At 39.3% G+C, this 15432-nt stretch overlaps 1 protein-coding gene across 2 annotated transcripts in view; it reads right to left on the bottom strand.

Moving 5' to 3' along the window:
- Positions 1–14667, bottom strand: part of NALCN (sodium leak channel, non-selective) — a 249753-nt gene extending 235086 nt beyond the window's left edge. For both annotated transcript variants that reach the window (XM_074168527.1, XM_074168534.1), the window contains exons 1-2: positions 14560–14667; positions 10642–10824 (exon numbers count right to left, since the gene is read on the bottom strand). In XM_074168527.1, coding sequence (XP_074024628.1) covers positions 10642–10824; positions 14560–14667 — 291 coding nt within the window. The remainder of the gene's footprint in view (positions 1–10641; positions 10825–14559) is intronic.
- Positions 14668–15432: the final 765 nt, after the last annotated feature.

Here is a 15432-nt window from a genome sequence, read left to right as displayed (position 1 = left end):
CTCACAACTACTTCAGTTAGTACAAAAGTTTTACTGTGAATGTAATTGATTTAACAATGGGGGAAATGTCAAGGACCATTACTTCTGACTTTCTATAATCGCTTTCGTTAGCTGACTTGTCACAACTGCACAGTGAAAAGAAAGATATTTCTATTAAATTCAGTGCACTACTTGTGCTATATTAAAAAATTTCTAATTTTCAGCATGATGATACTAAAAGGCAGCTTTTTTAACAGGCAGAAGGCAGAACTCTCACACTTTTTATTTTACAGTGTTACTCTTAACAAAGGAACAGGATAAACCATGCTTCCTTTTCACAACATGGTTTTAATGTAGGTTTTCTAATGCCATCATGACTGTGATTAGAAGTCACAATGAGAATGCAGTATAATGAAGGTAATTTCACATATCCTCAGTGTCCACGGAGTGAAACGATATCCGTTCATCTCTCATTCCCTAAAAGCTGAATTTTCACCTGAGACATCAGTTATTTGGTTCCTTTTTGTTGTTGTGAACATGAATTCTTTCCTATCGTGGACAGAGTTTCCTGAAAGTTTCTCAGATTCTGGCACATTTTCCTCTTTGGTTATTTTAATTTATATAATGCCACCAGTGTGTCTAATACAAGCAATTTACCTAGAGTATTTATCCTTCTCCTTATTCCTTTTGCTAATACAAAAGCTGAAAGTAAAAATTTCTAATAAAGATAAGATACCTTTAAAGTAAGGTATTCTTACCTTGCTTGTACCCATGTGATATGACCTTCATAAGACACCTTATTAGACAGCAGAAGGTACTTTTTGCATTACACTGATTAAAAGAAATACAAAGTCCTTCAATCACAGGTTAGGCTCCCTTCTTTCTTTCAGAAGTCTGCTGCTCATCTAGTATCGCATCTGTTTCAGGCTTGAGAGTTATCTTTCATTTCTCTATCTCCACCCCACCTCCTTTTTTCAATGAGGACATTATTTTGGAAACTTTCCTTGAGTCAATGAACAGACCTACGTCAAGTACACACAGTCATGTTCAGAAGTGACATATGAGTGGGCACGTAAATGTGACCTTTTTTCTGAGCGACTGCGAGTCTTGTCAGTCGGGTTACAAGTTGACTCATGAACTATTTCGACAGACGCAAACATTAGTTGATTCATGGTGCTCTCAGAAGTCTGCCAATCAATCAGTAAGTTATGCAGCAGACATAAACTGCATGTAATTGGGATACCAATTGAAATCTTATTCAAGATACAGTGAAGGAGATTGATCTGCTTTCATTTAAACAGACTTAGTACTTCCTTGATGCAGCTAATGATAGCAGAGCTCTTTCTGACCAAGGAGCCTGAGACATGAAAGAAATCAGAACCAAAGAGTCACTGAACTCTACATTCTGGGACATAAAATCATAGAATCATAGAATCATCCAGGTTGGAAGAGACCCTTGGGATCATCGAGTCCAACCATCTACCCTACACTACAAAGTTCTTCCCTATATCATATCCCCCAACACCACATCTAAACGTCTCTTGAACACATCCAGGGATGGTGACTCAACCACCTCCCTGGGCAGCCTATTCCAATGCCCGACCACTCTTTCTGTGAAAAATTCTTTCCTAATGTTCAGTCTAAACCTACCCTGCTGGAGCTTGAAGCCATTCCCTCTCGTTCTGTCATTAGTTACCTGTGAGAAGAGACCGGCACCAACCTCTCTACAGTGTCCTTTCAAGTAGTTGTAGAGAGTGATGAGGTCTCCCCTCAGCCTCCTCTTCCTCATACTAAACAGTCCCAGCTCCTTCAACCGTTCTTCATATGATTTGTTTTCCAGGCCCTTCACCAGCTTCGTTGCCCTCCTCTGCACTCGCTCCAGCACCTCGATATCTCTCTTGTATTGAGGTGCCCAAAACTGGACACAATACTCCAGGTGTGGCCTCACCAGTGCTGAGTACAGGGGCACAATCACCTCCCTACTTCTGCTGGTCACGCTATTTCTAATACAAGCCAGGATGCCGTTGGCTTTCTTGGCCACCTGGGCACACTGCCGGCTCATATTCAGCCGCTTGTCAATTAGAACCCCCAGGTCTCTTTCTTCCAGGCAGCTTTCCAGCCACACTCCCCCAAGCCTGTAGCAATGCACGGGGTTGTTGTGGCCCAAGTGCAGAACCTGGCACTTGCCCTTGTTGAAACTCATGCCATTGATTTTGGCCCAATGCTCCAATCTATCTAGGTCTCTCTGTAGAGCTTCCCTATCCTCCTGGGAATCAACACTCCTGCTTAGCTTGGTGTCATCTGCGAACTTGCTGATGATACACCCTATGTCCCTGTCAAGATCATCAATAAAGACATTAAACAGAAATGGTCCTAACACTGAGCCCTGAGGCACACCACTTGTGACCGGCCGCCATCTGGATTTAAATCCATTGAGCACCACTCTTTGGGACCTTCCAGTCAGCCATTGCTTGACCCAGCGGATCGTATGCTCATCCAGGCCGTGTGAAGCCAGTTTTTCCACAAGAATTGTATGGGGGACAGTATCGAATGCTTTTCGGAAGTCCAAGTATACAATATCAACAGCCTTTCCCTCGTCCAATAATCTGGTTATCTTGTCATAGAAGGAGATCAGGTTCGTCTGGCAGGACCTCCCTTCTATAAACCCATGCTGACTAGGCCTGATCCCCTGGTTGCCCATTATGTGGGTTTTGATGGCACTCAAGATGACCTGCTCCATAACCTTCCCTGGTATCGAGGTTAGACTGACAGGTCTATAGTTTCCTGGATCCTCCTTTTTGCCTTTCTTGTAGATGGGTGTTACATTTGCCACCCTCCAGTCCATTGGGACCTCCCCAGTTTGCCATGACTTCCTGTAAATGATGGAAAGCGGTTTGGCGAGCACATCTGCCAACTCTTTCAGCACTCTTGGGTGTAACCCATCCGGTCCCATAGACTTGTGTGCGTCCAAACGGCGTAGCAGGTCACTGATCTCTTCCTCTTTAATTGTGATGCCCTCGTTCTGCTTCCCCTCCCTGTCTCCTAGCTCATGAGGCTGGGTGTCCAGGGAACAGCTAGTTCCACTGCTAAAGACTGACGCAAAGTAGGCGTTGAGCACCTCAGCCTTTTCCTCATCCTTTGTGACTATGTTTCCCTCTGCATCCAATAAAGGAGGGAGATTTTCCCTAATCCTCCTTTTGTTGTTAATGAATTTATAGAAACATTTTTTATTATCCTTAACAGCTGCAGCTAGGTTGAGCTCTAGCTGCACTTTGGCTCTCCTAATTTTCTCCCTGCATACCTTCACTACCTCTTTATAGTTTTCATGAGAGGCCTGCCCCCTCTTCCTAAGGTTGTAGACTCTCCTTTTGTTTTTGAGATCCAGCAAGAGATCCCTATTTAGCCAGGCTGGCCTTCTACCCCGCCTACTTGTTTTTCAGCACACGGGTACAGCCTGATCCTGTGCTTTTAAGACTTCTTTCTTGAAGTATGTCCATCCTTCCTGGACTCCCATATCCTTAAGGGCATCCTCCCAAGGGATTTTGTCTAGCAGTCTTCTGAACAGGTCAAAGTTTGCCCTCCGGAAGTCTAAGGTGGCAGTTTTGGTAACCCTTCTCCTTGTTTCTCCAAGGATAGAGAACTCAATCATCTCATGATCACTGTGCCCTAGACAGCCTCCAACCTCTACTTCCCCCACAAGTTCTTCCCTGTTCACAAGGAGCAGGTCTAGGAGGGCACATTCCCTGGTCGGCTCACTTACCAGCTGCATGAGGAAGTTATCCTCCACACATTCCAGGAACCTCCTGGATTGTTCCCTGTCTGCCGTGTTGTATTCCCAGCAGATATCAGGGAGGTTAAAGTCCCCCACAAGAACAGTGGCAAATGACTGAGATATTTCTCCCAGTTGCTTATAGAAGGCTTCATCCACCTCACTGCTTTGGTTGGGAGGTCTGTAGCAGACTCCCACAGCGATATCACCTTTATTTGCCCTTATCCTAATCCAAACACTCTCGACCCTGTTATCACTATGCTTAATTTCTGAGCTCTCATAGCATTCACTAACATACACAGCCACTCCGCCACCTCTCCTTTCCTGTCTATCCCTCCTGAAGAGCTTGTAGCCTTCGATTGTGGCACTCCAGTCATGTGAGGCATCCCACCACATTTCTGTGATAGCCACTATGTCATAGTTTTCCTGGTGCATCATGGCTTCAAGCTCCCCTTGTTTGTTGTTCATACTGCGTGCATTGGTATAGATGCACTTCAGACGATCTAATGGTTTCAACATCTTTTTGTGAGTGTGGGCCCCATTTCCTACCAGGCCCCCCTCAGGTGTTTCCATAATTTCTAGGTGTCTATCACTTCTCTGAAATGAATTGGTAGAGTAAGAGTCCTTGCTAGTCCACCATCCCTCAAGCCCTGACGTGTTTCCCTTGAGTTTAGTCCTAACAGGCCCAGTTATCTCCCCCTCCCCATGTAAACAATCCCCATCATGTAAACAAATCTAGAATCAATTGAAGAAAATGGAATTCTTAAGTGAAGAGACCATAAAAATATCAATGTCAGATTGTATTCAGTAACTTGCACTAAATTTATTACATTTTATACATTGGTACATGGTGTGGTAATGTAGCAGCCAAAATTGCATTTATTTCTTAGAAGGCTGTGTATTCTTTCACAAAACCAAAGAAGCGTATTATGGTTACACACAATGTTAAACTTTTAGATTCTTTATAGAAATATAAATCATCCATAACTGGCAGTAAAATCAAGATCATTTCAGCTAAATGTGGAAGATCCAGTTTAATGATCCCAATGAATCAGGTTAGTCACTTTCCTAGACTTTGCCTATGTCTGCAAATCTTCATACTCCAGGTATTCTGGCAAGCATCTTATTATATGTTTCCTAATAAACTCCAAGTAGCACAGGGTATTTCTGACCTAATAAAATATTAATTAGAGCATAAAAAAGTGATTGTCACAGAAGTAAATGTATTCTGTGAGAGGTTAGTAGATAACAAGCCCATCACTGTTCACTGTACCAACATAAAAGAGATCCCTGACTTCTGCTAAATCACTGATAGTACATTGCATTATTCAGTCACCCTGGTACCGGTGGGGCTCTGTGTTTCAGGATACTGTGATTCAACCTCTACCTGCTGAACAGACATACCTAAGTATAGCTGGGGAAAACATTACACCACGAAGATGATATAAATTAATGCATTTCCATCTTACATGAGAGAATAAATAAAATTAAACTAAGTAATCTCTTGAAACACCCCTGAATTATTATTGGACACTACATTTGGACTGGGGGACTTTTAACTCCATGACAGTGATTGGTTATTGTTCGTGCTCTATTGTCAACAATAATTAAAAATAGAAGTTTGATTTCATTCAATTGAAACATTCTGATTTCTAAAATCTACACTATTCTGGTATCATTGTCTCATGTAAAATTTGTGTCAATACATAGCCTTTCTCAATATACCATGTTCTGATGTTCTAACAAGTCAAGAGGTCTCCTGGCATTTATTCTTACCTTCAATCACCCCTGAAGTAGAGCTGTACTTTATATATAATGTTTCTAGGTCTGAGACAAAGAAATAAGATGTATGTAGTAACATTAAAAGAACCTCATTCACCATTTTATAAAAATGGCCCTTTTTATTTTACATGCTCCACAGCTTTTCTTAATGTGTAGAAAGTCTGTGAAATTTAATTAATCTTTTTAATTTTTTTCAATTACATTTAAAGGGATCAGAATTTTTAATGTCTAAAACATTAGCTCTTTTTAATATGTGTCTGTAACAAAATTTAGTAGACATCTGCTAACATGCTTCCTAAGCTATTCCTACAAAAATATTGATGTGGCGAAGTCACATCATCCATTAATTCATGTAATACTCTGAGAACAGAATTTGTAATGCTTTGAAATCATTAAAATGTGTGGGCTACATAGAAAGGTTGCAGAAAAAATAAGTAACTATGAAAACTTGCATCCAATACTTTTTAAAAATAATATTAAAATATTGCTGTACTTATTACAGCATATTTTCATTACTGAAATCCATATTCAAAATTATTTGCTCATAAAAGCCTAATCGGTTAAACGTAAATCAAAACAGTAAGCCACAACAGTTTCTCTTATAACTAGTTGAATAACTTGATGAAATAATTAACATCTAACTTTTAATGGCATCAAACTATTCAGCTGGAGGCCAGGTAGTATTCATTAAGGTTATTCTCTAGTCAGTGATATTATATATTTACTGACCATCTATTTGAAATAGATTTAGTACTGTGTACACAGTATTTTCCTGAGCTACTCTATCATTTCACAGTGAGCGCTAGCACAGGCCATCATTCTTCAATTTAGAAGACAGTTTATTACAAGCATAAAAATATGTTGTAAGAAACAAAGTGATTTGGTCTAATTCTCTATCTCATATAAAACTTCACAAACCATTATCAGTTGTCTTACTGTACTGTAGATACATTTTATATAATGCAGCTAGCCAACATTAGGCAGACTGTCCTAGAATTTTGTACTTAAAAAGATCTCAATCAGTAAGAGATTATAGTCTGTATTTCATTTTTCAGAGGGCAGCTCAAGGATTATCATACTTTCTGTACTTTCTTCCCAGGTAGTGCCTATATACTGAATATAATCCATTAGACTGCACATTTATACCCGCTTCAGTTCTTCCAGAGGAGTCAACACCTATTATCGTAACACTGTATGACAGCAATAATAAGGAATATCAATATACTGTTTTGAAAACAAAACGACCTACAACCCTCTAGTAGATATATCCTATACTGTGATCTTCTGGTTTCTTTAATATTTGTATTTTGTGCTCCTTGCCAAAAAATATCAGTGTTTATTTTCTTTGTAGGTGGTGGGTATCAATATGAGCAGTGCCCTTGTAAGTCAGAGTCCTTTGTATCGATTGTTTTCACAAATGGAACAAGCAATAAACAACACTCAAAAGGCACCGACAGCCCAGATTTTGAATAGATTTTACTAGCACGGCAACAATTATTCAGAAGGAAACATGAGTAATAAAAAGGAGAATCTCACTGCAACATTTCAGTTTATCTTTCTGGAGTAACAAAATACTTGGTTGCATGCATCACTTTATTTTGTCACTGAGTTTACACAGGGAAAAGGGAAACTTTTTGCAGACAAAAGGCTAGGATTTTCAGAAACTACTTTCCTTTTCTAAAAACCCCTGGGAACCAAAGGAAGTAAATTTCTCATTTGTCCTGAGGAAGTGTTAATTAGACATGACTTAACATTTTCAAAATCTTCTTAGTTCAGCCATACTTACATAGTTATTAATTGGGACTTAAGTGGACAGTGCCTACCTTCTCCATAAATTAGATTTCTCTCTGGACTAAAATTTTGCATTAATCATGGTTCAAAAGTTTATTAGCATGGCAATCCCTAAGGCACTTACAGAAATACTGATTTATGGTGAAGTTCAGTAGGACCATATGGCAATACATTCATTTGTCCTACGTTCACTAAAAGTCTTGAATGCACTTAAATTAGGACTACAGTTCACAAACAAATTTTCTTATATAAAGATGTTTCACATACAAACATCTTTAGTAAATGCTAACAGGTTTCTAAACAGTGCCTTATGTTATTTTGATTGCCACTAACTTTGGAAGTCCATGGATCCCTATGTTCTTGAAGGAGTTACAATATTCAACCATTTTTTCCCTAGAATCCAAAGAGTAAGTCAAATAGTTCACTAAAAAAGGAGTATTCATTGATTAGAATTCAAAGAAACATTTAGGTAATATATTCAAAAAGCTCTAATTTAACAGCTAAACAAAAGGCTAATCTAGTTCTAATGTTTTATGAAAGCTGCTATACACGACACAAGCCCATATCTTTCTCCTATAGTTCTCTCTTATTCAAATGAATAATGTGTAGGCACCGGGTTCAGTGAAGCCACCCTTCCCCTTTATTCAGCAATAGTGAGACCACATCCACAAGCCTAATTTTAAGCTGAGTGCAGTTCTGGGCTCCCCAGTACAAGAAAGACATAAACCCAATGGAGCAAGCAGATGGCTGCCAAAAAGGTCAGAGAGCGGAGACAGTGAGAAACACGGCTCTGTCCAGCCTTCAAAGGGAAGGCAAAGGGGAGACCTTATTGCTGTCTACAACTATGGAATCAGAGGATACAGTGAAGATGGAGACAAACGTCTCCTTGAACTGCCTTGTGGTAAGAGAAGACACAAGTCGGAACGTGGAAAATTCTGATTAAACATTAGGAAAAAAAAATTTTTGCATGAGGCTGGTCAAGCACTGGAACAGGCTGTCTAGAGAGCCTGTGGAATCTTCATCCTTGGAGGAGTCTGAGATTCACCTAACAACCCAAGCCATGGGCAACTTAATCAAACTGGACCTGCTTTGGGCAGCCCGTCAGACTAGATGACCTCTGGAGGTTCGTTCCAATCTAAATTATTCTGTGACTCCATGAATAGCGCCCATTAAAGCACTTTAGTGTAACTATATTCACTGATGAATGCTATAAGACATTAAGCTGTAAGCACATCCTTAGTTGTTAAAATAACAGTAAATGCAGCCATATTCTACTTAAACAATCTATCTTTGCATAACAATGGTTATGTCTAGTCGATTCTACTGTATTTAAATGAAGAGTAAAATATCAGTGTGCAAATTAAATTATCTGCATTGTTGTATATACATGTATAACATGAATTATGGCAATGGAACCAACTCCAGAAAGCTATTCATTCTGTATGGACAGACATCAGACACGCTTCAAAGACAAGTTCATCGTATGATGATCAAAGGTAAGTTCATCTATGAGGAGCAGCTAAGGACTCTGGTTTGTCTCATCTGGAGAAGAGGAGGCTGAGGGGTGACCTTATCACTCTCTACAGCTTCCTGAGGAGAAGTGGAGAGGAAGGTGCTGATCTCTTCTCCCTGGGATCCAGTAATAGGACATGTGGTAATGGTTCAAAGCTGTGCCAGAGGAGGTTTAGACTGGACATCTGGAAGCATTTCTTTACCAAGAGGGTGGTCAAACACCAGAACAAGCTTCCTAGAGAGGTGGTCGATGCCCCAAGCCTGTCAGTCTCTAAGAGGCATTTGGACAATACCCTTAACAACACACTTTAACTTTTGGTCAGCCCTGAAGTGGTCAGGCAGATGATGATCAATGTAGGTCCCTTCCAACTACTGCTATTCTATTCTATTCTATTCTATTCTATTCTATTCTATTCTATTCTCTATCCATAAACCCACAAATTTAAACAGCACAGTGAAAGATGTTTAGAATATGCAGCAACATATTCATAGCCCCTAGGTGTTGACTGTGAGCGAAGCTGGTATTTCCATACACAAAGGCTGAGAAATTAAGCTTTGTACAGAAGTCACACTGTTGGCCACCCCACCCTCTCTCGGCATTAGTATCTATGTGCCCATTTCTTTGCAAAGTCTGTACTGGTTGTAATAATAACTTGTTCTTCCCATGCTGTTCACATGTGCACTGGTCACTAATTCCCCGTTTATAACCCTGTGTCCTCATCTTCACATGCTTAATGGACATCTCTGAATAAGAAAATACAGGTAGTGGCCAGAAATAGCACTTCACAAAGGATTACTCTGGCCTTATGCAACACATGAAGATCTCAGAATCATCTTATTCAGAAAATTTTCTTAATATTAATATTGATGAGACTTTTACTATTAGATACTTGGTGATGAATAAAATACAGATATTTTATTCATTAGATATGATGACATAATAGCTCAGTTTGGCAGCAAACAAAAAATGCTATCGCCAAACTCAGAACACACTGAAGAGCTAAGTACAACCTCAGACGTCTTTGGAGTCATCAGACCCTTCAGGAGTGAAAGGGAAGGATAACACACTGATTATCTGTTCCGTGCAACAGTGACAGAGTTGTATTGTCAATAGGGCCTGCAGATGGATTTTCTATATGTAAGCTGAATTTCTACCTTTTTGTAGAAGACTGGAAACTCAGTAAAATAATGCTACAAAATAATGATTACTGGAAAATTCTGCAGTTTTACATTCTCCAATATCATACCTACTTATACAAATTAGTCCAGCAACAACAGTAAACATATGATAACAGAAGTATTTGTTAATCAACATGCATTACATTAAGAAAAAAAATTCAGTAAAGCAAGATAACTTTCTCATTTAGCTCACAGTTAAGACATATGTTCTTATTTAAATAAAGTAACCACACAACAACACATCCAGCCTTCTGAAATGAAAATCAAAGTTCTAAGTCCATATATGGATTTCTATACATTTACAAAATATTCTTGCTAATGTGCATGTATCTTATTTTTCCTTTCATTCTTTATATTAATACAATGAAACTACCTATTTCTTAGCAGGATTTTCTTAACATTCTTCACATTATTATGAATATTGGTATTATATTTGGGAGGGATTAAATGCGCAGTAAAGCTGCATCTTTGTCAATCTGTCTTTTCAGTTTATATGCCATGGCATTGCATGCAGTTAAAAGCAATCATAGAAAAAAGAGCTGAGACGTTAAAAAACAAAGATCAGATGTCACCAGCATATATTCAGATAATTTTTTTAATCACATGTAGAATACTGTTTAAAAGCTTACCTTAACTATCCCACGGATATGCATTTTTGCTATCATCTCTGCAGTGTAAAGAAACATCAGTAGAGTATCAAGGGCAAATGTCACATATTGGAGAGGAGGATAATGCTCAAAGGTCTTCGGAGTGTTCATACAAACAGAAATAACACTGATGATGGCACAGATTCGTAGTAAAGAGTGTACCCACTGAAAAAAAAACCACAAGACAATGCGAGATTGCTTTGATGTTCAAAAAAAGATTCAATATTCAGCCTCCATAACTTGTACTGGCACTTCTTGTAAACACACATTTGCATTTTTCTTTTACATCATGATCCACCTGTTAAAGGTCTTCATCCAAAAATAAGTACTCTTTACTTTTTTAATATATATATATATAAAAACACACACATATGTATGTGTATATACACACATCTATAATTTTATTTGTTAATTTGGGAGGTTGCATAATTCAGAAACCAAGAATTAAGAGCCAGAAAACTAAGAATTAGGATTCTATAATTTTTACTTTGCAGCTTTTGTAATCCAATTTCTTTTCAAATGGAAACTTGTCATATTTATGTGCAGACAATATGTGGAATCAGTTGATGTTATAAATTGGGTGAATGCAGTATCTGTGGAAGAATTTAGTTCCACATTTAGATGAACTGATTTTTAAATCAGGTTATAATTGCAAAAATTATGTAAGAGGCATAAGGATTAAAAGCATCCTTCCATTTATGACAACAGTAAATATAAAAGAGACCATGTCACAGAAAGCTACTTCTTAATATCAGGGTTCACTTTTGTTCCAAACAAGTTTTGTTGCTGTAAGAAAACTGTTCCTTTCTCGGTCTCTGTCTCGCTACAATCATTATTAATAAGGCTGATATTCAGTGCCAGCCACAGCAGGAGGTCTAGCAAAAAAGTAGAATGTATCAACACAGGGGTTTAAGGCTGTATTTTTTTGCTTTTAAATCAAAACACCATTGAAACATCTTAAAGCCAGACAAGTGAAATGAATCAGAGTTGGTAAGGTCGTATCAATCAAAACAAGAAGAAAAAAAAGACACTTCAGCAAGGAAAAAAAATTCCAAACAAAATGCACTGAAATAAAGTGTATTTATAGAAATTTTTCATCTGAGGAAAAATTCTGAACTCATTTACACCACCTCAGACCTTTTGATATCAAAAAGAGTTAAGAATACTCACCTAATTTAATATTCACTGTATGCTCACCTAAGCGTAATGATATTTGACCTGAATTGCATAGCTCTATCATTTGCATACTCTGAGCCCAAATTAATAATTTGGAAGTGGAAGGCTCCTGATGAACGATCTCTTATATCCTGTTAATATCCACTTTGTTTTAAACCTTGTTTCAACTGAAAAATTTAACATAAACACTAAAGTGTGGCTGATATAAAAAGATTCATAGATTCATAGATTGGTCCAGGCCGGAAGGGTCCAAAGGTCATCTAGTCCGACCTCCCCGCAGTCAGCAGGGACACCCCCAACTAGACCAGGTTGCCCAGGGCCTCGTCGAGCTTCACCTTGAATATCTCAAGGGAAGGGGCCTCAACCACCTCCCTGGGCAACCTGTTCCAGTGTTCCACCACCCTCATGGTAAAGAACTTTTTCCTAATATCCAATCTAAATCTCCCCTTCTCCAACTTAAAACCATTGCCCCTTGTCCTGTCACTGCAGGCCTTTGTAAACAGACCCTCCCCAGCCTTCCTGTAGGCCTCCCTCAGGTACTGGAAGGCCGCTATGAGGTCTCCCCGGAGCCTCCTCCAGGCTGAGCAACCCCAGCTCCCTCAGCCTGTCCTCATAGGAGAGGTGCTCCAGCCCCCTGATCATTTTGGTGGCCCTCCTCTGGACCCGCTCCATCAGGTCCATGTCCTTTCTATATTGAGGGCTCCAGACCTGCACACAGTACTCCAGGTGAGGTCTCACCAGAGCAGAGTAAAGTGGCAGAATCACCTCTTTGGATCTGCTGGCAACACTTCTTTTGATGCAGCCCAGGATGTGATTGGCCTTCTGGGCTGCGAGAGCACATTGCCTGCTCATGTCCAGCTTCTCGTCCATCAGCACCCCCAAGTCCTTTTCCTCAGGGCTGCTTTCTAACACCTCATCCCCCAGTCTGTATTTATACTGAGGATTGTTTCTTCCCAGGTGCAGAATCCTGCACTTGCTTTTGTTGAACCTCATGAGGTTCAACTGGGCCCACCTCTCCAGCCTGTCCAGGTCCCTCTGAATGACATCCCATCCCTCTGGTGTATCGACAACACCACACAGCTTGGTGTCATCTGCAAACTTGCTGATGGTGCTCTCAATCCCTCTGTCTATGTCGTTGATAAAAATGTTAAACAGTACTGGTCCCAGGACGGACCCTTGAGGGACACCACTAGTCACTGCCCTCCATCTGGACTTAAAGCCATTGAGTACCACCCTCTGGGTGCAACCATTCAGCCAATTCCTTATCCACCGAACCGTCCACCCATCAAATCCGTATCCCTCCAATTTGGCAAGCAGGATGTTGTGAGGAACCGTGTCAAAGGCCTTACAGAAGTCCAGATAGATCACATCCATAGGTCGCCCCTTGTCTACTGACCTAGTCACTTCATCATAGAAGGCCACTAGGTTAGTCAGGAAGGACTTGCCCCTAGTAAAGCCATGTTGGCTGTCCTGAATCATCTCCCTGTCCTCCATGTGCCCAAGCATGGCGTCCAGAAGGATCTGCTCCATGATCTTCCCAGGCACAGAGGTGAGGCTGACAGGTCGGTAGTTCCCAGGGTCCTCCTTTCTACCCTTTTTAAAAACGGGTGTGATGTTTCCTTTCTTCCAGATGTCTGCCACAGTAAAATATTGATATTATACATGCTAAGCAATATATGACTAGTCTATCAGCGTTACAAGAAAAAAATTATTCCATCAGTCATGTACAGTGTGCTGAAAAACATAGGTAAATAACCCAGTATATATTTCTGCAATGACATTTTGAGCTTATTACAGCAGTCAACATGAAAATTCTATTTAAGATTACTTCTCATGAATTAATATACAGGTGTTGTCTTGTAAATTACTTAGGTGTTAAAACTCAGCAGCAAAGCTAAGGGGATCTGGCATCAATGCTGCAAATGAGATGGCTGTTCCACTAAACGAAGGTATTGCTAACCATGTGTATTATTTCAGAATATTTGATTTTTACAAGGTAAAAATTTACACTACTTTAAGAGAAATGTAAAAATGCCTTTTCTGCAAAAGGATGAATCATTCAAAATATAGACATCTCGGATGCACACTGACTGCTGAATAAACAATTCAGTCATAATAACCGTATTTACATGGTAAAGGCATTTTCTTACATTCTATTAATAAGTCCACTCTTAAAGAAGCTTTCCCCAGTTTCAAGTTGCCAGACACTTTTACACCTATCGATTGCTTAGAGCAGGTTGTAGCCTAAGTGATACCACTAAAAATGTGAGCTGTACTTCAAAATAACCAGCCAAAATACAATTTTATATTAGTAAGTGATGAAAAAGGAGAGATTAGAAAGTCGAAAGTGCTGACTGCTGGCTACCACTTTAGCAATGTTCCTTTTGACGTCCTTTTCAAAAGCTCATTTTATGAACTTAACTTCTAATTTCAATAAACACGTTAGGAACCAGAGACATTGAAAGGACAGCTGTTTAAAAACAATCAGCAGATGAACTGGTTGGCAAACACTGCTTGATCATCCCCGTGAGTCTGCAACAACCAAACAAAACGTTTTTATTTAGTTTTGGACTTTTTGCAAAAATACTAACTGGTAGATTAGCAACTGTAGCTCAATACTTGTTTCTGACAAATACCTATTTCAGAATCTTTTGTGGAATTCATATTTCAACAATACAAAGTACATTTAATTTAAAATTAGTAACTACAGAAAGAGATACCTACTGGTTTGTTAATCCACAGAATATCTGCATTGTCTGACAAAGACTCATCAGGACCGAAATCTGTAACTGGCTGGGCTTCCACCCTTGAACTTTGTTTCCTTTTTAGCATCCTGAAGTTAACTTTTGTTATTTATAATCATGAAACCTCCTTGGGGAGAAAAAAAGAGAAGACATTAATTCACTAAAACCATTTTATAATGCATTTTGAACAGTTTTATAAATAACCCAAAGTGTTTTGTTTTCATGCAAACTGCTTTTGTACTTACTGATTAACAGGATCTTCATTTTATTGAAAAGCTTTGCCTATATAAATCACTGACATGACTCTTGTTAGTTTACAAAAGTTTACATAAAGGTATGCAATGCAAACAATTACCAGAAGCTTAGCAATGCTGGCAGAAAATTTGTCATATGGAAAGAATGCTATTGCTGTGAACTTAAACCTAGAGTAATCATTGGATGGATTTGACCTGGAGCCATTTAATTTAATAGCGACATTTCCATTTATTACACTAGGCTAAGACAAAGCCCAGCAAGCCAAAGGCAAACAGACAATGTTAAGCAGCCAACAGATGTTAATGTTCTTTACTGAAATCAGAAAAGGCTTTTTGCTACATACTACTATTAACGCGTATTTTTCTAACACTTTTTTTACATTAGCAATTACCTATCCAACAGCCAGCTAGTTGGCTATCTCTGGGGCTTGTGTTGGCACATGGAAACTCTGAGGAAAATGTGTTGTTTCCACAAGGTCAGCCCAAGTCTGGACATTTCTGTGTGGGTGGCATAGACTGAGCCTTCCATATACTCAGAGATGTGAGCCACAACTAGCGGATGCACCACGAGAGCAGAAAGGTGGGCTAGAGCTTACTAT

The sequence above is a fragment of the Numenius arquata genome, chromosome 1, assembly GCF_964106895.1.
Source record: "Numenius arquata chromosome 1, bNumArq3.hap1.1, whole genome shotgun sequence".
Lineage (NCBI taxonomy): Eukaryota > Metazoa > Chordata > Aves > Charadriiformes > Scolopacidae > Numenius > Numenius arquata.
This window is presented reverse-complemented; position numbering and strand designations above follow the sequence as displayed.